At 57.5% G+C, this 24,850-nt stretch overlaps 1 protein-coding gene across 5 annotated transcripts in view; it reads left to right on the top strand.

Annotated features, from left to right (window-relative positions):
- GRM4 (glutamate metabotropic receptor 4) overlaps positions 1-24,850 on the top strand; it is a 113,215-nt gene that overhangs the window by 83,968 nt on the left and 4,397 nt on the right. For 3 of the 5 annotated variants that reach the window (XM_043450556.1, XM_043450555.1, XM_043450554.1), the window contains exons 7-10: positions 12,464-12,664; positions 12,871-13,007; positions 16,259-17,194; positions 22,168-22,414. In XM_043450556.1, the coding sequence (XP_043306491.1) occupies positions 12,464-12,664; positions 12,871-13,007; positions 16,259-17,194; positions 22,168-22,414 (1,521 nt within the window). The remainder of the gene's footprint in view (positions 1-12,463; positions 12,665-12,870; positions 13,008-16,258; positions 17,195-22,167; positions 22,415-24,850) is intronic. The other 2 variants (XM_043450558.1, XM_043450559.1) reach the window with 2 other exon arrangements.

Genomic DNA, 24,850 nt, shown 5'->3' with positions numbered 1-24,850 from the left:
ATGTGCAGTAGAAACAAAATAGATAAGAGTCTCGCTTCCCTGCAAGGTAACGTTTCAGCAGAGTCCTGAAAAGGACAGGGAGTGAGCCATGGGAGGATGGGACAACGGGTCTGTTTTACAGATTGGAAACAGAGGCTCAGAGAAGGTAAGTAAAGGAACCTGAGTTCCCACAGGTGGAAGGCCGTAGAGCAAGATGTGGGCCCAGAACTGAGCTCTCAATCCTTGGCCCGCTGCTGTGGCTGCCTTGGCGTGTCCACATTAGATATGGTTGGATGTGGGTCCCTGTGAGTTCTTGGTCTGGATAACTCTGCAGCAGGACCTGGTGTCAGGGACCGTGGGAGGGCTCTGGGTACCCCTCAACCTGAGCCAGCTGTGCCCTCTCGGGGCCTTGACTTTCTCATCTGAAAGATGGGATAGATGATGAGCCAGCCCAGAGGGTGTCTGGGGATGCAGGTGAGAAGACTGATGGGAGACACTTCGTAAGATGGTGGCTCTCGTGAAGTAATTAGCCTCCAGCTAATAGAAATAAATGAAAAAAAAAAAAAAAAGATGGTGGCTCTTAAGCCTGGCTGTGCTTCAGCATCACCTGGAGCTTTAAAAACTCTCCCAGGTCAGAATGGCTGTCATCGAAGATCTACAGACAGTAAATGCTGGAGAGGGTGTGGAGAAAAGCGAACCCTCTTGCACTGTTGATGGGAATGTAAATTGATACAGCCACTATGGAGAACAGTATGGAGATTCCTTAAAAAAACAAATAAACTAGGAAAAAAACTACAATATGACCCAGCAATCCCCCTATTGGGCATATACCCTGAGAAAACCACAATTCAAAAAGACGCATGTACCCCAGTGTTCGTTGCAGCACTATTTACAATAGCCAGGACATAGACGCAACCTAGATGTCCATCAACAGATGAATGGATAAAGAAGTTATGGTTCATATATACAGTGGAATATTACTCAGCCATAAATAAACAAATTTGAGTCAGTTCTAGTGATGAGCCTAGAGCGTGTTATACAGAGTAAGTCAGAAAAACAAATATCATACATTAACACATATGTATAGAATATAGAAGAATGGTACTGATGAACCTTTTTGCAGGGCAGGAATAGAGATGCAGACATAGAGAATAGACTTGTGGACACAGTGGGGGAAGGCGAGGGTGGGACAAATTGAGAGAGTAGCTTTGAAGCATATATATTATCGTATGTAAAATAGATAACTAGTGGCAAGTTGCCGTATAACACAGGGAGCACAACCCAGTGCTCTGTGACAACCTAGAGGGGTGGGGTGGGAGGGATGTTCAAGAGGCAGGGGATATATGTATACTTATGGCTGGTTCACATTGTATGGCAGAAACCAACACAACGTTGTAAAGCAATTATTCTCCAATTAAAAAAAAAAACAAACCTCTACCAGGGCCTCACCCCTAGACCCACCAAGCAGAATTTTGGGAGTGGGTTGTTTTTCAAGCTCTCCCAGTGTGTATTTAGGGTTGGGAATATCGGGCAAGAGCAGCTTTGTTCACATCCAGTCACTTGGGGTTCTTTTCAAACGCTGATGCTTGGCTCCTAGCCCCAGACATTCTGATGGAATTGGTCCTGTGTGCCACCTGGGCACTGGGATTTTTTAAAAGGTGCCCCAGGTGGTTTACTGTGCAGCCAAGTATGGGAACCACTGGCTTGGAAGGAGAGGTGGGTGACAGGAGGGGGAATGGCACATGCCCCGGGTGAGGGGAAGGCTTGAGCAAAGCAGGAGAGCCTGGGGTGAACTCGGGGTGGCCAGGGAGGACCGAAGGACAGCGTGTTCCAGCTGACCTGGATCCTTCTTGCTGCCTCGGAAGCCCCAGCAGAGGCTGGTGAGGGTCCTTGTGTGGCCCCAGGCCAGGCACAGTGAACTCGTCCATGTCTGGGTGACGTGAGGGGTGGGGGAGCTGTGAGAACGTTTGTGGAAGCTGAGACCACCCTGGATGGGGGGAGGCAGCCCTGGCTTCCCGTGGCCCCGCCCAGGTTTGAGCTGAGCTGGTCCCTTGGAAGAACATCTTAGGCCAGGAGTGCCCGGGTGACAGCCGTGGACTATGGGCTTGGGACTCAGCACCTGTCAGTGTGTCAGGGACTGGGTCTGACTCTGCTTCCTTCTGGCTCTGTGACCTGGGACAAGTTATTTAACCTGTCTGAGTCCCAGAGAGGGCAGGGAAGCCACCACCCATCTCAACAGGTTGTTGGGAGGATAGGTGATGTGTTTGAAGGGTATGAAGAAGCTGGCTGAAAAATGATGCATATGGTAAGTGCTCATAAAATGGTGATTGTTGGGGACTTCCCTGGCAGTCCAGTGGTTAGGACTCTGGGTTACTAATGCAGGGGGCAAGGATTTGATCCCTGGTGTGGGAACTAAGACCCTCTATGCCTCAGGTGGAGTCAAAAAAATATAAAATAGCTACTTCCAAACTTTCTTTAAAAAAACATTGGTGGTAGTTGTTAGAGAGGAAAGGGGAGAGATGGGATTTAGATGCAATTGGGTAATTTAACAGCTCAAGTCTGTTGTAAGGATTCTGTTAGCTGTAGGATCCCCGATGACGGAGGACAGCATCATAATTGTTGCACCCATTTTACAGAAGAGGACACTGAGGTAACTGGTGAACTTTGCAGTGCTAGAGAATTGGCAGAACTGGATTGGTACCCAGGCGGTTTGGCTCTCCTGCCTGCCTCTCCTGCTGCCTTCCCTTCCGTGGTCTGAGCGCCCCCTCTCTCTGGCCCTCCGCCAGCCCTGTGTTCTCCACCTGCCTCACTCTCTCTCCTAAGCCTAGCTTCCCACTCACCTCTCCTAGGATGCTGGCTGTCCACGCTGGTGGTGTTCGGTGGGTCCACTCGTCCCTGTGATGCTAACGGTTTGGATAGTCAGCCTCTATCTCAGTCCCACGGGCTCTGCTGCCCTGCCCACGATCTCACTGGGCGCTCCTGTGTTCCCCTGCCCTGTGCTCTGCCAAGTCCACGCCTTCCCGCCCCAGGACGAGAACGTGCCTGGTGACCTTCCGAGAGGGTGGGAAGGACCGTCTCATGCTGGGGTCTTACACTTGGGTAGATCTGATTCATCCTTCAGGGTCTGAAGGTGTTAAACTGAATTCCCCTCCAGACTAGGGTTTGACGGTTAGTTGTTTCTTTGGGAGGGGATCCCAGGAAACTTTGGTTTCGGAGGTAAGGCGGCCATCAAGGGTGTGATACCAAGCAGGTCACCCCCGTGATCAGCTGGAGCTTTACTCCGCTGGGGTCTCTGGGGACAGGAGAAAGCACGCCTGCCAGTCATCTCACTGGAGGTGTGAAGGAGCCCAGGGTGTGTGTGCACCAACTCTCGTCAATCGTTTTTTTAAAAATTGATCAATTTTAAATTATTTTTTGGCTGCACCATGTGACTTACGGGCTCTTAGTTCCCCAACCAGGGATTGAACCTTGGCCCTGGCAGTGAAAGTGCCAAGTCCTAACCACTGGACCTGCCAGGGCATTCCCTCCTGTCAATCATTAACAAAAAATTGATTATTTAATACTTTTTTGGCTGCACTGTGTGGCTTGTGGGATCTTAGTACCCCAACCAGGGATTGAACCTGGGCCCCAGCAACGACAGTGTGGAGTCCTAACCTGGCAGGGGAGCCCCTCCTGTCTGTCATTGCTGCCTCTCCCTGGAGGATGTTAATTCTTCAATGCCTCATCCAAATGGCAAAGAGCCTCAGAAGAGCAGCAGATACTGGCAATTGGAGATTGGGCTGTATGTGTGTTAGACGCTTAGTCGTGTCTGACTCTTTGCGACCCCATGGACTGTAGCCCGCCAGGCACCTCTAGTCCATCGGATTCTCCAGGCAAGAATACTGGAGGGGGTTGCTATTTCCTTCTCCAGGAGATTGGGTTGGTGTGTCTCAAAATGGCAAGGGGTCGTGGGCACCCATTCTTTCTCAAATGCACAGCTGTGAGAGTCCCCCTTAGCTGGTGTGAATCCTGGTGCTGCCACTTTCCTAGCTGTGTGACCTCGGGCAGGTCACCTCTTGAGGCCTCAGTTTCCTCATCTGTAAAATGGGAATCGTACTACTCACTCCCATCCCTTGATCCCCATCCCGAGCAGAGCTGCCTCACTCACGGTTTCCTGGGTGAGGCGGGGGAAGTGGTCTGCAGGAAGCACAGCAAGGCGGCCTGCAGTCGGCCCCATACCTGAGCGAAACAGGGGTCACTGAGCGGCATCTCTGCAGCTGTCAGGCCTGTGGGAGGGCAGCGCCTGCCTCCCTCCTCTTCTCCTGGCCCCTCCCTGGGAGCCTGCAGAACAGGGCTTGGGGATTAAACCTGTAAACAAGGCAGATGTGGCATCTGTCTTCTTGACAGCTCTGCCAGCCAGGTGATGGCTGAGCGGAGGAAGGTCTGGTTTATGAGGAGATAGGAGAATTTACTGCCTGCCGCTCCCAGGGGCTGGGAGCTGTGAGAGGGAGGGTGGCCACGTGGCCGCTGGGGATGTGTGGGGAGATGCCCATCACCCAGCCTGTGTTAGCAGCAGTAACAATAGTAACAGCTGATATTTATATAGCGTGTATTACATGTCAACTTCTGTTCTGATATTTTGCATTTAGTCTTCATGGCAGCCCATTTTACAGATGAGGAAAGTGAAAAGTGAAAGTGTAGTCGCTCAGTCGTGTCTGCCTCTGTGACCCCATGGACTATAGCCCGCCAGGGTCCTCTGTCCATGGAATTCTCTGGGCAAGAATACTGGAGTGGGTTGCCGTTCTCTTCTCCAGGGGATCTTTCCAGGCCAGCTCTCGAACCTGGGCCCCCCACATTGCAGACAGATTCCTTACCATTTGAGCCACATGGAAGCAAAGGAAAACTGAGGTGCAGAGAGGCTAGAGACTTTCCCAAGGTCATTCAGGAGTAGAGAGCAGAGCTGGGATTTGAACCCTGGCCATCCGGTTCCAGGGATGTCCTGCCTCAGGCCAGCTGATGTCCCATCCGCAGGGCCCTCCTGGCTGTTCCAGCCTGGCTTTGACAGTTCTTTTCACCTCTACACTCCTAAGGAAACTGGGGAGAGGAATTTGGGATTACCTTTGCGCCAGGCTGTGCCACACATTCGGGGAGCTCACATTTGCTCAAGCCATCAGCCATGTGGTGGCCAGAGGGGTCCCGAGCCCTTCCTCAGTGCTGTTGCTTACTCATTCAACTGGCATTTACTCAGGCTGGCTGCGTCCCCAGCCCTGTGCTGGGCTCTGGGAGGGGAACAGGCCTGCCCCCTGGAGCTCCCCCTGCAGGTGGGAGACTGTGTGGCCTTGCGGACCACGTGGTACACGATGGTGTGGTCCCAGTAGTCAGAGCCGAGGGCCTTCGGAGAGCTTAATCCTGAGACAGGAGAAGACAGATCCAGGAGGCCCCCTCCTAGAGAGAAATTGAGAGTGCTGGGAGACCAGGGATGTGGCACTTTTAAATCAGGAGGTCCGAAGTCCTCACTGAGAAAGTGACTGGGAAGGAACTTGCCAGGCAGAAGGTACAGCATGTGCAAAGGCCCTGAGGTAGACTCAGGCCTGGCAGATTGGGGGAGCAGTGAGGAGGCCCACTTGGCTAAAACAGAGAGCAACAGGTAGCAGCTGAGGTCTGAGGGGCAGGGTGGGATGACACAGGGTGTGTGTGGGGCCTGGTTGGCCTTTAGTCGGCATTTAGTCATTATTAACACACAATGAGACAAAGCCATGGCAGGGTTTGAAAAAGGATAAGACTTATGTAATAATGGGCTCATTCTGGCTGCCCCCTGGAGCAGAGCCAGAGATGAGTTTGGGGCTGTAGGCTGGGGTGGGAGCTGATGGGAACCTGGAGCAGGTGGTGGCCATGGAGATGGTGAGGAGTCTGATTCTTTATCAGTTTTGTAGTGTGGCTGCAGAGTTTGCTAAAGGATTTGCAGTGAGAAAAAGATGACAGAAAATCAAGGAGGACTCTGAGGTTCTTGGCTGTACTTTGAGATGCGGCGGGGGAGCGTGGACAGTCAGGCTGAGTCATGGGGAGATTCCTTGGAGAGGTGGGTGCAAAACCCAGGCTGAAGTTGGTCAGGAGGAAAACGGAGGAGAGACATTGATAACAAGTAAGTGAGCAAGGATCACTCTTCTGAGAAGTTTTTGTTGTAAAAGAGAGAGAGAGATGCTAGCTGGTGAAAAAGTGGGGTCAGGCGAGGGTTTTGTTTGTTTAACTGGGAGAAATTAGAGCATATTTGTATGTTGCCAGCAAAGATCCAGCAGAGGGAAAGCTAGAAGCTGCTGGCGGGAGAAGGAGCATGGCTGGGTGATGGGGGAGAAGGGACATCCACGTGAGGGGCTGGCTGTGACTGTGGTCCCCTCCCCGGAGAGCTCTTGGGCTGGGGGTGGGGTGGAGTCTCAGAACCAGTGAGGGGCAGAGAAGGGCCTTCCCTGGGAGCTGGCCTGTCCAGGTGCCAAGTGGGGACTCTGCTACACATATCACTCTATTCTAATTGTCCCTGGAGCTACCCTCATTTCAGACAAGCCAACTAAAGCCCAGAGATACTATGCGACTCAGCCCATAAGAGGCTGTGTTGGGGTGGGGAGGGGGACAGTGTTTCAAGCTGCTCCCATCTGGCTGGATGTCCACATCCTGTTTCTCGAACTTGGGTCTGTGGACATCTGGGGATACATTCTTTGTTTTGTTTACTTTTTAAAGGTCATTTATTTGGTGGTGCTGGGTCTTAGTTGTGGTAGGTGGGGTCCTTTAGTTGCAGCACGTGGGATCCAGTTCCATGACCCGGGGTTGAACCTGGGCCCCGCCACTGGGAGTTCAGAGTCTTAACCACTGGACCACCAGGGAAGACCCTGAAGATGCATTCTTTGTTCTGTTTGTTTGCTTTTTAAAAATCATTTATTTGGCAGTGCTAGGTCTTAGCTGTGGCATGTGGGGTCCTTTAGTTGCATCATATGGGTCTAGTTCCCTGACCCGGGATCGAACCTCCCTCCTCTGGGAGCTCGGAGTCTTAACCACTGGACCACCAGGGAAGACCCTGGGGATACATTCTTGAGGTCAGACTCTCAGGGACCCAGAGTTCCTTGATGGTTCCTGAACTTCGCATTTTCATTCAATGGCCATCCAGAAGTGGTCTTTACTGATTCTGAAGACGGCTTCTCTGCTCCTGTGATTGTTTGCAGTTGCAAGCCAGTGTCACCGCCAGGATTTCAGCTTCTGATGTGTTTTCACCTTGGGATCTTCCTGGGACAACCACCTTCCCTCAGAAGGGGACTGGGGCTGGCTCAAGGTCGGGGAGCCCAAAAGGGAGCACCTGGGAGTCAGGAGCTCCCCCTCCCCCTGCACCCCTCTGCCCCGAAGGTGGCAGTAACCACCGTGAGGCTCAGGGTTCCCCGGGATGAGAGCTGACAGAGCTGAGGCCAAGTTTGGGAGAACAGACCTGGGTGGAGGGGGCCAGGCCGAGTTGTTTAGACGTCCCCTAACCAGAAAGTCCACGCTTATCTCGTGAGGGGGGCGGGGATAGTCAGCACATGCCAGGCTGCATGCAGAGGGGCAGCCAGGCTGTGTGGAGGCCTCGGGCAGTGGGGAGTTATTCCTTGGGGGTGTGTTAGGGAGGAGAGGAAAAGGGAAGCTTGGAGAACAATATGTACATGGTATGACGTTGTGAGTCTTATTGATACATCTGTGCCTCCTTGAATCCTATCAGCTGCCCCACAAAGTAAGCATTATTACTGTAGATTTACATCTAGGGATGTAAGCGTTGCTTAACCCGGTCATAGGGCTGGTCCAGGGCAGAGGCACGCACCAGCTCTCCGTCGGAAGACCCTGGGACCCTCCTATCCTGCTCCCTGGAAGTTTGCCCGATGGATGAAAACCAGTGTGGATGTTGGCCTGTCTGTATGTAGATGCCAGTTTCCAGATCTGTAGATACGTGCAGTATGTCCACACACCTATGTCAGTTACCCGTGTGGACTCGAGCCTGGGGGTGCGGACCCTGAGGTGTCCCCCTGGTGGCCCCCCAGCACCACTTTGCCAGTGGGATGAACGCCCCCGGAGCAGCCTTTGGCCTTCAGCTGGCAGAGGTGGGGCTGTGTGTTCCCTCAGATGGGCCGCCCTGAGGCCTAGGCCCCGCTGTTCTCTGGAGCCGCCCGTGGGCGAGACTCATACCAAGCATTAGCGCTTTCCCTTCACGCCCTCGTCTCACTTTCTTACCCGACTCGTGCTTTCAGCATCACCTCCAGATAAAATGCTTGTGCCCACATCCTTGTCAGGACCTGTTTGTGGTGCTTCTCCGCCCGGCAGTGAATCTGAATAACCACATGCGTGTACAAGTGCTATGCTAATCATGTAGCTGTGTGTGTAGAACATGTGTTTATGTGGCCACTTGTGTTTCCGTATGTTTGGATGTGGATGTGTGTATAGAGATGTGTATAAATGCGGGCACGTTTGTGTTGTGACTCTACATGTGCAGATGTGAAAATGTGTGAGTGTATATGTGGTTGATTTTCCATACCTTTCTGTGAAGAAATGTGTGTGTGTGTACACGTGAGCCTAGAACTCAGGAGGAATGTGGCTGGGTGGGGTGAGTTTTGAGGAGGTGAGGGGGGGAGACCGGGGGGAGCTATGGTTATTTCAACCTTGAAAACTCATTTCAATTACAATTTACAACCTGCAGACAAAGGCTGCAGTCTCCGTAGTAACCGCAGCTGCGGGGGTTTTGACGTGGGGAAAATCCTTTCGCTGATGGTTCCGGGGCTGGCTGTCACCCGTGGCTGAGCCAAACGCCTCTCCGACTCACTGTGCCTCGGGACACAATTAGGACATCTTCAAACTGTTGCTGCTGTCATGGCTGCCATGTGTCTGGAGATGATCTCCTCCAGGAGCTCTCAAAAATCTGTCTTGCTTCCTCCCAGAACTGCAATTCCCCCGCCTTGGCCTGGGGGTCCCTCCCTCCCCGCCGCAAGAGGGGGTTCTCTGACCCTTGCTTCCCTCCACGGCCCCCTGCCTCCTCTAGCCCTGCAGACAGGGACACGTAGCTCCTGGTTAGGCCTGGCCAGATGCCCCAGAGAAGGGGAAGGAGGCAAATCAGGGTGGATGGAGAGAGAAGGAGGAGACAGTTCAGGGTGGCAGAAACTCTTTGGGAGCCGGAGAGATCTAGGTTCAAATCCCATCCACTCACAGGCCAGGCCTGTCCCCAGGTGTGTAGGAACACCTGCCGGTGGTCAGGATTCCCGCAAGCCTCGGTACTGCACTGGACTACCTGTGAACCTCCTCCTCTGTGAGGGCGGCCGGTCCGCCCTGCCTCTCAGAGGCTCAGGGCAAACGAAGCATCGGCCACGCTGCAGGGTTATTTGCTGGAGTCAAGGGTGTACAGAGAGCCTCACTGGTTACGGGCGCAGCTTCCAACATTCAGGACAGTGTGTCTTGACCTTGTTGAACTTGTGTTTGTGACCCCTGCCCCCTCCCCCAAAGGGAGCACACTTAGGCTCTGTCATTGTTGCTTCTTTTGGGGCTTAGGGGAGGGGCCTTGTGTGTGTGAGATGGAGTGTGTGTAGGGGGCAGACTCAAGGCCTGCCACTCCCTTACAAATAAACACCCTTTGCAGGGCACCTCACTGCCCTGTTATCTCATTTGTCATTGGGGGCAGACTTGAGACAAAAGTCAACCATGTGAAAGTGTGTTGGGGAATCTCCAGAAATTGACAGCTGGCCCTGTGGCCACTCTGGGGGCAGGGGATCCCGAGGGGCTGTGGTCCAGGGCCGCTGACAGCCCGCAGGACCCCGGAGCCAGGCAGAGGTGGGCGCCCCTGGTGAGGGGCTCCCGTGAGGTCGTCTGCACTCCATGTGTGACCCCAGTGAGATCACGTGGTCCTGGACCCGTGTGGCCCAGGGATGCATGCTTCAGCTGCACCGCTAAGGGGGGCGTGTCCTTGGCCTGGGGAGAGCCCTGCCCCCTCTCTGCAGTGGCTGCAGCCGCCCCCTCCATCCCGGTTAATAATTCAGTCTCTCATCCATATGAAATGAGGGTGTGATGGGAGCTCTGGGGGCATGGAATGGCGGGATGCAGACAGGGGACAGGACCCGGGGGCCGGGGGTGAGGGAGGGGCCCGCGGCTGGGACTTTCCACACAACCCTGCACCAGCCTCTTCTGTCAACCTCTGGGAGCAAGATTGTCCCTGGAGCTTCTCTCCTGGCTACCAGAACCTGTGATCAGAAGCCTTGAACAAGAGGGCAGGCTACTGAGGCCGGAGAACCTGCCCCTCCCGTCCATTCACCTGTTGTGGCCGAGAGACAGCTTTGCCTGTTGGCACAGCTCTGCCTTCCCCAGAGCTCCAAGTTAGGCGAGGCTTAGACCTCTCTGTGCCCTTGAGTTTAACGTGCTTCTGCAGCACTTGGCAAGCACCGGGCCTCTCCATGACCTGTTGTGAATGTAGACCCGTTTATCCTCGCGGGGTCCCTATCCCAACCCTATGAGCTAAGTACCCTCAGCATCCCCATCTTGCAATCTAGGAAACTGAAGCCCGTGAGGTGAGGGGGCAGGTCCAAGGTCAGAGCTAGATGATGTGTTAGAGCTGGGGTTCCTGCCCAGACAGTCTGGTGCGAGTGCAGTGCAGTGGGGAGCCAGGGGCTCAGCCTTGAAGACCACCCCGTCTCCAGCCCCAAGGCCACGCTGCAGAAGCTGTGGTATGTCTGGAGCCAGCAGTTCCCCCGGAGCCAACTGGGAATCTTCCCCTAAACTGTCCAGTCTGGGTACTGGGGGCCTGTGATCTGTGACCCCGAGGTTAGGGTGCTGGAGTCAGGTTCTGACCTCGGTCACAGTGTCTTGGTGGCCAACATGGGCATAGGAGATGTGCCACCAGCTCCATCGGAGCCCTGGGCAGCAGGGCACAGTGACCATGAATTAGCTAAAAGTAGAGAAACTTAGGAGTGACCTGTGGATCCCTGAGGCCTCAACCTGGCTCCCACGTGACACCCTTTGAAGTCCCGGGCCCATGGCCCCTTGGGGTGCCACTCACCCTGCTGGCCACTGGGGAATAACCTCTGTAAGGTGTGGCCCTGGCCCTCTAGCAGGGAGGCATGGGTGTGTGTCTGTGTGTGTTTAAGGGTTAATTTCGTCGTCCTGGCAGTAAGGGAGGAGGCTGCCAGACAGGCTGTGTGCAGGGCTGTGGGCTTGGGGGGGGGGAAGCTGGGGTCCCTAGCACTCTGCCCATCCTCCCCCTTCCTCTCCTCTGCCGTCCCCCTGTCCTCAGCTTAGAGCTCCTGCCCCTCCGCCACTTTCCTGCCCTCCCACTTTCCTGCCCTCCCTGCTTCCATCCGGCTCTTACAGTCACTCAGGTGTCCAGGCTGGGGGCTGGAGCACCTGGTCAAAGCCAGCTCTGTGTGGTCCTGGAATGCCAGGGAGCTTTTCTGTGCCTCCGTGATTTCATCTCTGTAGAAATGAATGGGGATCATTACCTCATAGCATTGCTGTGATTATCTGATGACTTACATACATAAAGAGCTTAGAACGGCACCTGCACAGAGTAGATGCTCCATAGAAGTTAGCAGCCCGTATCCTCTGTCATCATTGTGACCCAGGCCTGGGGCTCCTCCTCCTCCAGAAAGTCTTGCTGGACTGCTCTAGCCCCGCAGCCTCTGTAGCCCAGCTTAGAAACCCTCTCTTCTGAGCATTTAAGCACCATAATGTGGTTTGGTCAGCTCCTCTGTGCCATGGGTTTTCTGTAGCTCATCTCATATACAGCACTTCTGTGGGGCAAGATGGTGATCTTTTTACTGGCAAGTCACTGAGACCCCAGGCAGCCAGAGAGTCTGTATGGGACCCAGAGCAAAGGGCTTGGGTGTGTCCAGAGCCCAGGGGGTGAGGATGGGAGGCCTGGCGCCCTAGGGAGTCACTGCTGTTTGCAGTGAGAAGGCGGTGCGGTGGGTTCCCCATTTTGCAAAGCTCATTCACCCTGGCTAAGGAGGGGGGGTCACTGACAGGGGGAGGGGTGGGGGTGGTCACTGACAGGGGGGAGGGGTGGGTGGCGATGATGGTGGCTTCTGACGTCTGGGGCATCTGGAAGCCACTGAGGACATCGGGTGTCCTGAAGCCTGAGGGACCTGCGGCCAGCCCCTCACCCTCTCTGGGCCTCAGTTTCCCCCCTGTACCCCATGGTGGGGCAGCAGCCCCTGGCTGGTGGCTGCCCACAGCTGAGCTGCCGTAGGGCATCACTGCCTTCATCCACAGACGCAGTTTCTGACCTGGCAACTTCCCGGCTCACACAAGGTCCAGCTGTACAGTCATGAGGGCAGTGGGCCTTTCAGGACCATCCCCCAGGCGCCCCCACAAGACCGTCTCCTGGGGTGATGAAGCTTGCCCTGGGTCTGGGGCCAGGAGACCCGGGTGTATCCCGGGGAGCCTGCTGTGGTTCCCGCAGCACATCTGTGAGTGCTCATGGGCCACGTGGGCACTCCTACCCTGAACGGTTTTGTTGCAGACCGGGAGCGCATCGGGCAGGACTCGGCGTATGAGCAGGAGGGGAAGGTGCAATTTGTGATCGACGCTGTGTACGCCATGGGCCACGCGCTGCATGCCATGCACCGAGATCTGTGTCCGGGCCGTGTGGGGCTCTGCCCGCGCATGGACCCCGTGGACGGCACCCAGCTGCTCAAGTACATCCGCAATGTCAACTTCTCAGGTGGGGGCACCACCCAACCCTGGGGAAGGGGTCCCGGGGCTCCATGGGTGGGAGTGGGGGAATCTCTTCAGATGCTTCCAGGGAGTAAAACCCCCTGAGACGTTCCATGCAGAGGTGTTGCTGCCCGGGGCTCATGCTCCTCCCTGTCTCTGGGCAAAGGCTCAGCAAAGAAATGGAGTGTGTGACCCCCATGGGCGCCCCCCCAGGCATTGCGGGGAACCCTGTGACTTTCAATGAGAACGGAGACGCACCCGGGCGCTACGACATCTACCAGTACCAGCTGCGTAATGGCTCGGCCGAGTACAAGGTCATCGGCTCCTGGACGGACCACCTGCACCTCCGAGTAAGTCCCCGGAGGGAGGGCGGGGTGGGGGGGTGGGGAGAGGCCACCCGGCCCTGGGAGGGGAGCCCTGACACCCGGGTTTGGTGCTGCCGAGTTGGGGCTTCCTTCCGTCAGAGAGCCCTGAGCCCCCAAACTCCAGGACAGAAGAGCGGGGCAGCTGGGCCCCCGCCCTCCCTGCCCCTGTCCTTCCCCGTGGCCTGGGCCCTCCTGCCTGCTCCCCTCACAAGGCCAACCCTGCAGACAGATGTATTCATACTGGGGCACGGGGGCTCAGAGTCTTGGGGGTGGGAGTGGGGATGGGGAAAAAGTGTGAGGCGGGGAGGGCTGTGTCTGGACAGAGGAGGATGACAAAGAGCTCGGTCACACAGTGGGGTTCTGCTGGTGGGTAGCTGTTTGAGAATGACTCCATCAAACCACATGGGAAAGCCATCGTTTTCCTCAGTGGCATGAAGGGGCTTCTCCTGGGTCCCCTAGCTATGCTGTTCGAGGTCATGGCTGTGCCAGGGACTCGGGATCTCCCTCCTGCCCTTGATGTCCCTGGCTATGAATAATGCCATGTTTGGGGATAAAAGGGACCTGTGGTTGGTGCCGCGAGGAGGTGCCTGTGGACTGACTGGTCCCCACGCTGCATGGAGGGTGAGCTGCGTGGGGTGGGCACAGTGTGACGTCCAGGTGGACCGGAGGCTCGGGGGGCCCAGATTCTGGGAGAGTCACCCCTCGTCCCTGCTGTCCCCTCCTGTAAGCATCTCGTCTGGCTGCAAGCCCTGGAGCTCTTTAGGGCACTCTGCCCACGATCTCGTTTATCCCCGACAATCTTCCAAATCAGGAGTATCTCGGGAAACCCAGCCCTAGGGATGTTCCAAAGGCCACACAGCGTGGCGGGGCTAGAGCCCGTTCCCACAGTGATGCTCCTTGGGTTGCTGAGCGGGTGGGAGCAGTGTGGGCAGCGTGGGACCCCAGCCCAGATGGAGGCCTGTCTCGTTCAGATCCGGCGTAGCGGGGAGGGGCAGGGCCTCCATTCACTGGCAGTGGCAGGCAGCTCATCCTTACAGAGCACCCGCTGTGACGGCTTCTGTTCTCAGCAAGTTACCTTACTGTGGGGATGCCAGCCCTGCGGGGGGGCCCTGTTATCACCCCATTCTGCAGGTGTGGTAAGTGAAGGCAGGCCTGGGGGGTGGGAGTGATAACGGTCCCCTCCCCAGGAATATAAGCCCCTCCACCAGCATCAAGCTGGGGGGAGGGAGGAGGTGACGCAGGACTCATCCTCAACCTCCACACCTGCCCCGTCCCTCCCGAGGGCTCTCGCTCCGGTGGCCAGACCTCACTGCTTCTTGGAGACTCTACCATGATTCACTGGCCCCACCTTAGGCCAGCCCTGGGCTGGGGGCTGCAGATAGCAGGGAAGTAACTCAAAGGCCCTGTCCTCCTGGGGCCGATGCTCTGGAGGAGCAGACAGAACTTCCAAGTGGAAGCCATCATAAGTCACAGAGGGCTCTGGTGGCCTTGTATCTGCTGTCTTTGGATCAGGCGGGACAACAAAGGCTCAGAGAGGCTGAGGTGTTTGCTCAAGGGCAGACAGCCAGCTAGCAATAGAACTGTGATCCCAACATTTGACCTCATTCACTGCTCTTTCCACTGGAGTCAGAGTTTTCTGGAACACCCCCCATCTCCCTGGGTCCCTGGGTCCCCCTGCAGCGTCACAGGTCTGGTGCCCAGAGATTGTCCTGCCCCCTTGTTCCTGCAGGATGGGAGCTGGCCCTGGTCACTGCTGTGCTCGTTGGCTTCTAGGGGACGGTCATGCCCAGAGCCGCAAGGCGAATTTCCTCCTTGAGATTTTTGTCCCCATCTACCATGAAGCCATCTTTGGATTCTCCACCCTGCCTACTCCAACCCACCCCACTCACCCTTTTTCTCAGCTCTAAAAGCCTCCCTTCAGCCCCAAACCAACTGGCTATTCCTTCTGGAGTGAGCTCCCAGAACAAAGGGCCTGCTGTTCTCTAAGCGTGAAAGTGAAAGTGTTAATTGTTCAGTTGTGTCCGACTCTGTGACCCTCTGAACTGTAGCCCACCAGGCTCCTCTGTCCATGGGGATTCTCCAGGCAAGAATACTGGAGTGGGTTGCCATGCCCTCCTCCAGGGGGTCTTCCCAACCCAGGGATTGAACCCAGGTCTCCTGCATTGCAGATACTTTACCTTCTGAGCCCCAGGGGAAGCCCCAAAGCCATTCTCTAAGCATGACCCTTCCTAAGAGCTGATGCTTGGAATATGGCTCCCAAGTGTGGCCGGCCTTCCTTTGCTCAGAGCCTGGAGCTCTTGGGGGCTCTCGCTTACTTTCCAGAACTTCGTGACACACTCCGTAGGGCATGCCAGCTTCTGTGGCTCCTTTGCTCGCTGCAGTTGTGTCTTCAGGGGCGTGTAACAGAATGCACTCATTCAAAGCAAGAGGCAGAGAAACACTCACCCCAGTCACACCTTACAGGCTCTCTGAGTGAACCTTTGTTCATTGTTTTCTGCTGAACCTGACTCCTGTGCCACCCAGAGGAGGCCCTGGGGGCTGAGCCACAGGCAGTGCGTCTCTTGATGTGTGCACACAGCAACCACCTGGGGGGTTTGGTTAAAACTCAGATTCCGGGACTTCCCTGTGGTCCAGTGGTTAAGATTTCAGTTTCCAAGACGGGGGATGAGGGTGCAGTCCCTGGTCAGGGAGCTAAGATCCTTCATACCGGGACATGAAACAACAGAAGCAATTGTAACAAACTCAATAAAGACTTTACAAATGGTCCACATTAAAAAAATATATTAAAAGAAAAAAAAAAAAAACTTGGATTCTGAGTCAGTAGGTCTGGGGTGGCCAAACATTTACATTTCCAACCTGCTCCTGGGTGACGCTAACGTGGCCGGTCGGGGACCACCGTGAGCAGCGAGGCCTCACAGGGCTGGGAGTCCAGGCTGCTGGCTCTCCACACCCTGCCCTGTGACTCTCGGTTGTCACTGCTGGCCTCTGTGTGACCGTTGGGGGTTTTGTATTGGAGCAGGATCCCCCGCAGGTCATCTAGGTCTAAATTGTGCCCGGGAGCTTATTTAAATGCAGCTGTTGGATTCAGTTGATCCTGGCAGGGCCAGCCGGGCAGCTGGGTTTTGCCATCTGATGGAGCGATTTGGACGCAAGGTTCCAGGGTGCCAGCCAGGGGGCCGGTCCAGGGCCCTGGGCGGCGTGTCCTGAGGCTGGCTCCCCTGCGCTGTCGTTGACAGATAGAGCGGATGCTGTGGCCGGGGAGCGGCCAGCAGCTGCCCCGCTCCGTCTGCAGCCTGCCCTGCCAGCCAGGCGAGCGGAAGAAGACGGTGAAGGGCATGCCCTGCTGCTGGCACTGCGAGCCCTGCACAGGGTACCAGTACCAGGTGGACCGCTACACCTGTAAGACCTGTCCCTACGACATGCGGCCCACGGAGAACCGCACGGGCTGCCGGCCCATCCCCATCATCAAGCTCGAGTGGGACTCGCCCTGGGCCGTGCTGCCCCTCTTCCTGGCCGTGGCGGGCATTGCTGCCACGCTCTTCGTGGTGGTCACCTTTGTGCGCTACAACGACACGCCCATCGTCAAGGCCTCGGGCCGCGAGCTGAGCTACGTGCTGCTGGCGGGCATCTTCCTGTGTTATGCCACCACCTTCCTCATGATCGCCGAGCCCGACCTGGGTACCTGCTCTCTGCGCCGGATCTTCCTGGGGCTCGGCATGAGCATCAGCTACGCGGCCCTGCTCACCAAGACCAACCGCATCTACCGCATCTTCGAGCAGGGCAAGCGGTCGGTCAGCGCCCCGCGCTTCATCAGCCCCGCCTCGCAGCTGGCCATCACCTTCAGCCTCATCTCCCTGCAGCTGCTGGGCATCTGTGTGTGGTTCGTGGTGGACCCATCCCACTCGGTGGTGGACTTCCAGGACCAGCGGACACTGGACCCCCGCTTCGCCAGGGGGGTGCTCAAGTGTGACATCTCAGACCTGTCGCTCATTTGCCTGCTGGGCTACAGCATGCTGCTGATGGTCACGTGTACCGTGTACGCCATCAAGACGCGCGGCGTGCCCGAGACCTTCAACGAGGCCAAGCCCATCGGCTTCACCATGTACACCACCTGCATTGTCTGGCTCGCCTTCATCCCCATCTTCTTCGGCACCTCGCAGTCTGCAGACAAGGTGAGTCCCAGGGGCGGGCTGGGGGGTGGGGGGCGAGCGGGGAGCAGCCTCCCGGGGCTGGCCGGCCCCTCTGGACATGCTTTCCTTCCCCTGTCTCAGTTTTCTCTCCAGCTTTTGCGTCTCTCTTGCCTCCCTCCCTTCTCTTCTCCTGTCCTCTCCCTTTTCTCTCTGCACCCCACACCCCGTCTCATCTCTGTCCTTACTTCTTCCCACCCTCTCTCCACCCTCCACCTTCCCCAACTCTTCATCCCTCCTCCCCATCTCATTCCCGTCTTCCTCTCTCCTCTCTGTCCCCCTGAGATGCTACCCACTCTTTCATTCTTCATTTGCTTTTTTTTTATGGCCATGCTGCATGGCTCATGCAATTTTAGTTCCCTCACTGGGGATTGAACCCAGGCCCTTGGCAGTGAGAGTGTGGAGTTCTGACCATTGGACGCTCAGGGAATTCACACTCTTTTTTAGGCCCTCCCTTTCCTCTTTCCCTGCTTAGCCCTCCTTCCTTTCTGTCCATGCCTCTCTTCTTCCCTCTCTCTCCTCCCTCCATGCTGCCCTCGAGGAGCCCCAGGGGTCCCGGGGGTGGGTGATGTATCGGGCACTTGCTCCCTCCCTTTCCAGCCCCAAAGCCACCCCAAAGCCTGGGATGGGGAGGCCTGGCAGTGTCAGCTCAGGGCCCTTGCTCCTCCTGCTGGAGCTGCCGAAGGGCTGCCGTCTGCTGGCTCCGCTGGGCTCTCGGGTCAGACACATCCCCCCGCAAGGGCCTTGTGGACTCTGCCCACGTCACAGCCCCAGTGCTGCCTGGGTTCTGGGGTTTTATCCTGGAGGACTGGGAGTCCCTGAAGTCAGAGGCCAGACAGGGGGCAAACTGGGGGGACCGAGGACCCTAGCTCATGTCTGACTGTGGGATCCTGGGCAAGCCAGCTGGCCTCCACCTCAGCGTCTTCATCGTAGAGTGGGCCATGACCCCCTGTCTGCAGTCCTCACAGGTGTTGTAGTAATCTCTCGGCACGAAGGGTGTAGAAGCCACTTGCCCACTGTAAGGACGCAGGGGCTGGGAAGTCTGGGGGAGGGTGGGCACAAGGTGGGGGGCGGGTAGAGATGGTGCAGATGGCCTAGGACCCAGAGGCCAGGGGAAGGATGCTGGCTTTTCCCAGGAGTGAGAAAGGAGCCGCTGCGGGCTCTGAGCAGGAGGGCCACGGTGGGGTGTAGGACCCTTCTGGGGTGAGCCCTGTGGGGGGCGAGCGGGGAGCAGGGTGGCAGGGCAGAGGCGGTGTAACGGTGCCCGCAGGCATGTCCGGGGGAGCGGGGGCTGAGATTCTGGTGGAGCGCTTGAGTGAGAAGCACAGAGGGGGGTCCCCGGTTGACACCCCCCCGGGGTGTTGGTGTGAGCAGTGGGAAAGTGGAAGTGTGCACACACGGGGGACAGGACTGGGGAGGCAGCGGAGGAGCCGATGGGGCCAAGATGGGAAATGCCTGCGGACGGGCTGAGTTTCGGAGGCCCTGAGACGGCCGGCACAGCGGCAGTGGACAGTGGCTGACTCAGTGGTTGACTGTGTGAGTCTGGGGTTCAGGGGTGAGGGCCAGGCTCGACCTGTGCCCGGGGAGTCACCATCATGTGGATGGCATTTAAAGGGTGAGCCTGCCTTTGAGCTCCTAGGGACGCTGGGCCCCAGTGAGGCTGTGGTCAGAGCTGCCACGGCTGGCTGCTTGTCATGTGCCAGGCACTTGGCCTGGTGGTCAGCAGGTGCCACACGACGGGCCAGGGTACATTCACCATCTGTGTTTACAGATGAGGCGGAGGGAGCTGGAGTGACTTGTCTAAGGTCACCCAGCCGGCAGGACGCAGGGCTGCCCGTGACGGTGCCCTAGCTCAGGAGCCCCTCCCCACCCCACCCCTGCAGCTCCGGGGCAGCTCCCCAAGCCTGGGCCTCCCTCGGGATGTGCCCTTCTCTTTTCCAGCAGCTCCTCGAAGGCAGGAGCCGCGCCCTCTGCCCTGCGTCCCTTGGGCCTGGCACAGGGACACCTGTGGCTCTTCTTCTAATGTGGCCCTGGGGGCTGGGGGTTCTGAGACGCAGACCCTGAGGCTGGCAGTGAGCGCCCCGAGGCTCGGGACCAGGCCTGGCTCCTGGCCACCCCTCACACTTGAGCCAAAGCCGCTGCCACTGGGGAGCAGCTCACACTGTGGGCCGGGTCAGGATCTCCCCTCCTCCAGGCCTTCAGGAGGCCCCCCTACTGCGGGCAGGTGCGGGCAGAGGCCCCCGGGCTCCGCAGCACCCAGGGAGCGCGTGGAACCAGCAGGGGAGGCCGCCCACACCCCAGGAAGCTGGCAGCTTGAGAAATTACCCTCAACAATCCCAGGAGGCCCCTTCCTTCACCTCCCTGGGGAGTAAGGCACGCAGCTGGGAGGCTGCCGGCAGGGTGGTCTGGGCCCCGACTCTGCCTTCCTGTAACTCCCCTGGCTGGCGGCCAGCGTGCGGCTCCCCGCGTGTTCCTGTCTCCTGGTCCCAGCCCCTCCACCACCCAGCCCTCTCTCAGTACCCCAGGCCACCCCACCTGCCTCCGATTTCTCCCTTTGTAGGAGGTGCCCCTCAGTACTGATTGTGAAAAGGAGCCTCTGAAATGATCTCCTCTGAGGCCCAGAGAGGGACAGGGAGCTGCCTTGGGTCACACAGCAGCCTGGCCCACACCAGTGTGTGGCTGTGACGCCCAGCTCTGCCCCTGATGGCATTCACATGGGATTCGCCTCCTCCTCCTCTGGGCTTCTGCATGAGGCGAGGGTGGGGACATGAGGGCTGAAGTCCCTCCAGCTCAGAATACCAGGCTTCTTAGAGGCTCAGGCAACCCTGGGTTTGGATCTGTGCTGTGTCACATCTGAGCTACAAATGGCCCCAGTGAAAGCTGCAGGCCCGGCTGCATCCCTCAGTGGGTCAGGGTGGAGTGGAGTCCGGAACCCAGTCCCCGGACTCCCACCCAAGACTGTGTTCACTGCAGGCCTCACTCCGCCCAGACAGGAGTCCTTGAGCCCTGTCCCACCAACCTCATTTTGGCCCAACGGTACCTCCCCCCATCACCAAGGTGGGGGCAAATGACCTAAGATGAATCTACCCTGGAAATATACCCAAGAATCCCCAGTGTGAAAGAAGAGACAACCCTGCCTTCAGGGATCCCCAAATCTAATGACAGAGGCATGCCTTGTCCCCAGGGAACCCCCAGTCAATGGTGAAGACCCAGATAACATGCCTGTTCTTGCTAAATTCAGACCTCCACTATCTTCTCCAAGGGTCTGTTATGATACTCTGGAGCCTGGACCCCTCCACCCCTTCCACCCTGGGGCCCCAATGCCATCTCCGGGGTGGGAGAGGTGACTGGCACCCTCCACTGGCTTGTCATGACCTTTCCTGTCTGCATACTGGGGGGTAGTGCTGTGCCCGTGGGTGAGAGTGTGGGTCATGTGTGAGGACAGAGGCGTGTGTGCTCACTGAGGAACAGGCTCCCATTTCCCTGGGTCTGTGACATTTTCTGAATGGTGGCCTCGCCACACTCCCAGCCTCCTCCCCTCACCCTCTTTCAGTGCCCTGTAAGTTTCATGTGACCTCATAGTCTGTGCTTGGGTATCCTCGTGGTTTGGGTGAGGTAGGTGCTATCATCCCATTGTGCTGATGAGAAAATTGAGGGCTGGAGAGGGGATGAGACTTCCCCAGTGTCACACAGCTCTCTCCTCTCAGACCCTCCAACTTCTCCAGCTCCTTTCCAAAGGCAAGAACCCCGGGGAAGGGTGGCTGAGATGCAGGCCTTCAGATTCAGGTCATGAGGTATTTATGGGGAGGGGCAAGGGATGGGGAGAATATGAGAACAAGAGGACCTGGCCCCTCTCTTCAGGAGACTTTCCAATGAAGCTAGGGCTCCTGTGACCTCAGGACTCAAGTCTAGACCTGGGTCCCCCACTGCTGGGCTGGGTGCAAGGAGTGAAGGCTGTCTTGGGGGATTGGCTAGGATCTGGGAGTCAGGGAGAGCTTCCTGGAGGAGGTGGTACATTAACCAGGCCCCAGGGGAGGTATCCCAGGCTCAGAAACGGCAGATCTAGGAGGCAGAGAGCATTTTCTGCTTTCCCATACCCAGACCTGGGGGCCACAGCCTGGGCTTCCCCTGGCCCCACCCTAGCTGAGGAGGCCAGAGGGGCAGCTGAGACCTGGAGGCCCAGGAGGGAAGGAGGAGGTGGGGAGGGGATCCCAGGCTGGGGCGGTGGGAATTGTAGGGCCCTGCCTGGAAGCCCCCACTATTGAAGAATGGATTACCCGACACCCAGATTAATGGGCTTTCATTTTGCTAAACATCTGTCACTGTTAGTGCTGGCGAGTGAGCGTGAAATGAGCTTTGACTGGGCTGCCATCAGTGGATCACGACGGTGCCATGGCTCCTGTGCCAGCCACCTGCTCTGCAGAGTGGCATGGGTGGGGGGACAGTCACTGAATGGGGGTCCTGGCCACGGCGCTGTGCCATGGCCACTGGGAGCTACTACAAGGCACCCCAGATGTTCACCTCACTCCCAGACCTGTGCAGGGGGCTGCTTCAGGGGAGGGTCAGCTGTCCCCTGAGAGCCCTGCCCCTGGGCTTCTGCCCAGCACATAACAGTAGTGAACACTTGTGTGCACCGACCACATGCCAGATATTATTTTACATGCCTTTGCCATTTATTAAGTCATTGCAAACTCACAGCAACCCTATGAGGTAAGGACTAGAACTCTCATGCCCGAGGAAACAGACGCCCAAAGGATGTGGCTTGTCCAAGATCACGTAGTGACAGTGGTGGAGCCAGGCTGATTCCAGGCTCTATACCATGGCTCTCTTCCGCCTGAAACCAGCAAGACACAGGGAGGGGTCCCCAGCTGTGTCTGTCTGAGGGGTGGGCTTCGGACAGGGCCCCCCGGGAGCCCGGGGCAGAGCACGCCCTGACACCGCCCCCGGCCCGCCCCCAGCTGTACATCCAGACGACGACGCTGACGGTCTCGGTGAGTCTGAGCGCCTCGGTGTCCCTGGGGATGCTCTACATGCCCAAGGTCTACATCATCCTCTTCCACCCGGAGCAGAACGTGCCCAAGCGCAAGCGCAGCCTCAAAGCCGTCGTCACCGCCGCTACCATGTCCAACAAGTTCACGCAGAAAGGCAGCTTCCGGCCCAACGGCGAGGCCAAGTCCGAGCTCTGTGAGAACCTGGAAGCCCCCGGTGAGTGCCCGGCCCCGCCCCTCTCCCACTGGACCAGCCCAGGCCCCGCCCCTCTCCCGCTGAGTCAGCCCAGGCCCCGCCCCTCTCCCTCTGGACCAGCCCAGGCCCCGCCCCTCTCCCTCTGGACCAGCCCAGGCCCCGCCCCTCTCCCACTGAGCCAGCCTAGGCCCCGCCCTCTTCCTGGAGCAGGTCTGCGCCTCCCCGCTCCCAACTAAGTCTGGTCCATTGGGGTCACTGGGAGAGCCCTGAGGCCAACGTGCGGGGTTCCCACCCAGGAAAGCCTCGAGGCACCAGCTTAGCCCGCTTTGCCCCGCCCCGTCCTGGGAGGGGGACTCTTGCCTCTCCCTTCCCGGGAACTATTCCCACCTAGGAAGAGGCTATGGCGGGCCTGGTTCAGGCAGGGTGACCTGAGACTCCGGGATTTCTCCACCTTGGCGTCCACATCCGGGCCTGTGCCCTTTCAGTCTCCCTGGGGAGGGGGGCACTATCTGGAAGCAGTTGAAATCCCTCAGCTTGGCTTTGTCCAGCTGCCCCAAGGCAGGGTCCTGAGAGAGGGGGACTCAGAACTCCGGTCCTGGAATGGGTAAGTGAGGCCTGGGGTGGGGAACAGGGCCTGCAGAGCTGTGGTTCTTAGGGAGATGTCCAAGGAGAGAGAGGTAGGGCATGGGAGGGACAGGTTGGGCCTCCAGGGACCAGTAACAGTGGTGACCATTTCTTGAACCCCCACTGTGGGCCACACCTGCCAGGAACCACTTTTCATCTTCACAGCAACCTTGAAAGCAGTGATTTTTAATTATTTGAGGCTATAGATGAGGAAGGGCTTCCCTGGTGGCTCAGATGGTAAAGAATCCGCCTACAATGTAGGAGACCCGGGTTCGATCCCTGGGTGGGGAAGATCCCCTGGGGAAGGAAATGGCAGCCCACTCCAGTATTCTGGCCTGGGAAATCCCATGGAGAGAGGAGCCTGGTGGGCTGCAGCCCATGGGATCACAAAAGAGCTGGACACAACTGAGCGACTAAACAATAGATGAGAATAGGAAGGCTCAGAGGCGAGGGACTCCCAGGGCCACATGGCGGCGGGTGATGTCCCGCTGCCTCTAAGTAGAGACAGAGGCCTCTGGCCTGTGGGCTGGGACTGTACGGGCCTCACTGCCGACTGCTTCCAGGTGGACAGGGTGGAGGGGAACTTCTGGTCCCACTGCAGACCTTGACTCCCTCCCTGGACCCCCTGTAAAGGTCCGAATGGTTAAAATAGCAGCCCTTCCTGCCTCCCCACAGGGAGAGTCTTAGGGGCCTTCTGTTGGTGGCAGAAGAGACGAAGAGCCCCTTTCCCAGGAGAGGTTCAGATACTGGCCCTTCGGGGCAGCACTCCGCTTCCGCCCTCTAGTTCTGAGGGAAAGGCCGCAAGCGGACATTGTTGGGAGCAGCAGGAGGGAGATTGGCGAGCACAGTCTCCAGAGAGGGGCCCCTTTGTCACCCACCAAGAGATCAGGAGAAACAGGAGACCTCCCTAGCAGGTGTTTGGGCTGGGATAGCCCCTCCTACAGGCTCCCCGCCCTGGGGCTCTGGTTGAAGCATCTTCCGTTATCAGTCATTCCCACCTGTAGAAAAAGTAGAAAGGAGGAAAGTCCCTTCCCACATCCAAACAGATCTTTTCACTTCCCAGAGATCTCTCCCCTTTGAATGGTCTTCACAGCAGTCCTGTGAGGCCCGGCTTGGGCTGGATCCCCAGCTGAGGCCCAGGGAGGGTGAGTGATTCTCCTGAGGTCACACAGCAAGCTAGTGACTAGCTGGCCCCATGCAGTGTCTTTCTTTTGACTCTGACTCCATATGTCCTCCCCATCTCTCTGTGCAGAGCTGAGTACCTGGCTTCCAGCACGCCCCTCCTTTGCTTAACACCCCTGATAACACTTGGCCATACCCTCCACCAAATGACATGTTATTCTCTACAGTGTACACTTCTTTCCAACTTCCCTGTACCTACACACAGCCTGGGGCTCCCTTCAGATGCCACATGGACCCTCTGCCTGTGATGGGAAGGGGTGGTGTCCTCATGGGCCTTCCCGCCTCTGGTCTTTCGTGTCCACTCAGATGTGCAGAACCCCCAGTGCAACCCCTAACGAGGTCCTTCTGTCCTGAGCGGGGACCCCTCACTGCTTCCCACCCCACACTCCAGACTTCCTTTTCCTCCTTCCCAGGGAGGCTCACCCTCCTTGGGTCCCATCCCTCCAGGCCCCACTTTGCTCCAGGGCTCATGAGAGCAAGTGGGGTATCAACCCGCTCAGACCCCTGTGTCTAGCAGGAGAGAGCACCCTGACCCCGGAGGGTGGTGCGCATAGCGCTATGACCGGCCAGAGGGAACCCCAGGGCTGACATTGTTGCCTCTGCCTCTACTCGGGCTTGGCCTGAGGACAGGGGACAGGGAGGGGTCCCTGT

Source organism: Cervus canadensis, chromosome 28 (assembly GCF_019320065.1).
Source record: "Cervus canadensis isolate Bull #8, Minnesota chromosome 28, ASM1932006v1, whole genome shotgun sequence".
In the NCBI taxonomy this organism is placed as follows: Eukaryota; Metazoa; Chordata; class Mammalia; order Artiodactyla; family Cervidae; genus Cervus; species Cervus canadensis.
This window is presented reverse-complemented; position numbering and strand designations above follow the sequence as displayed.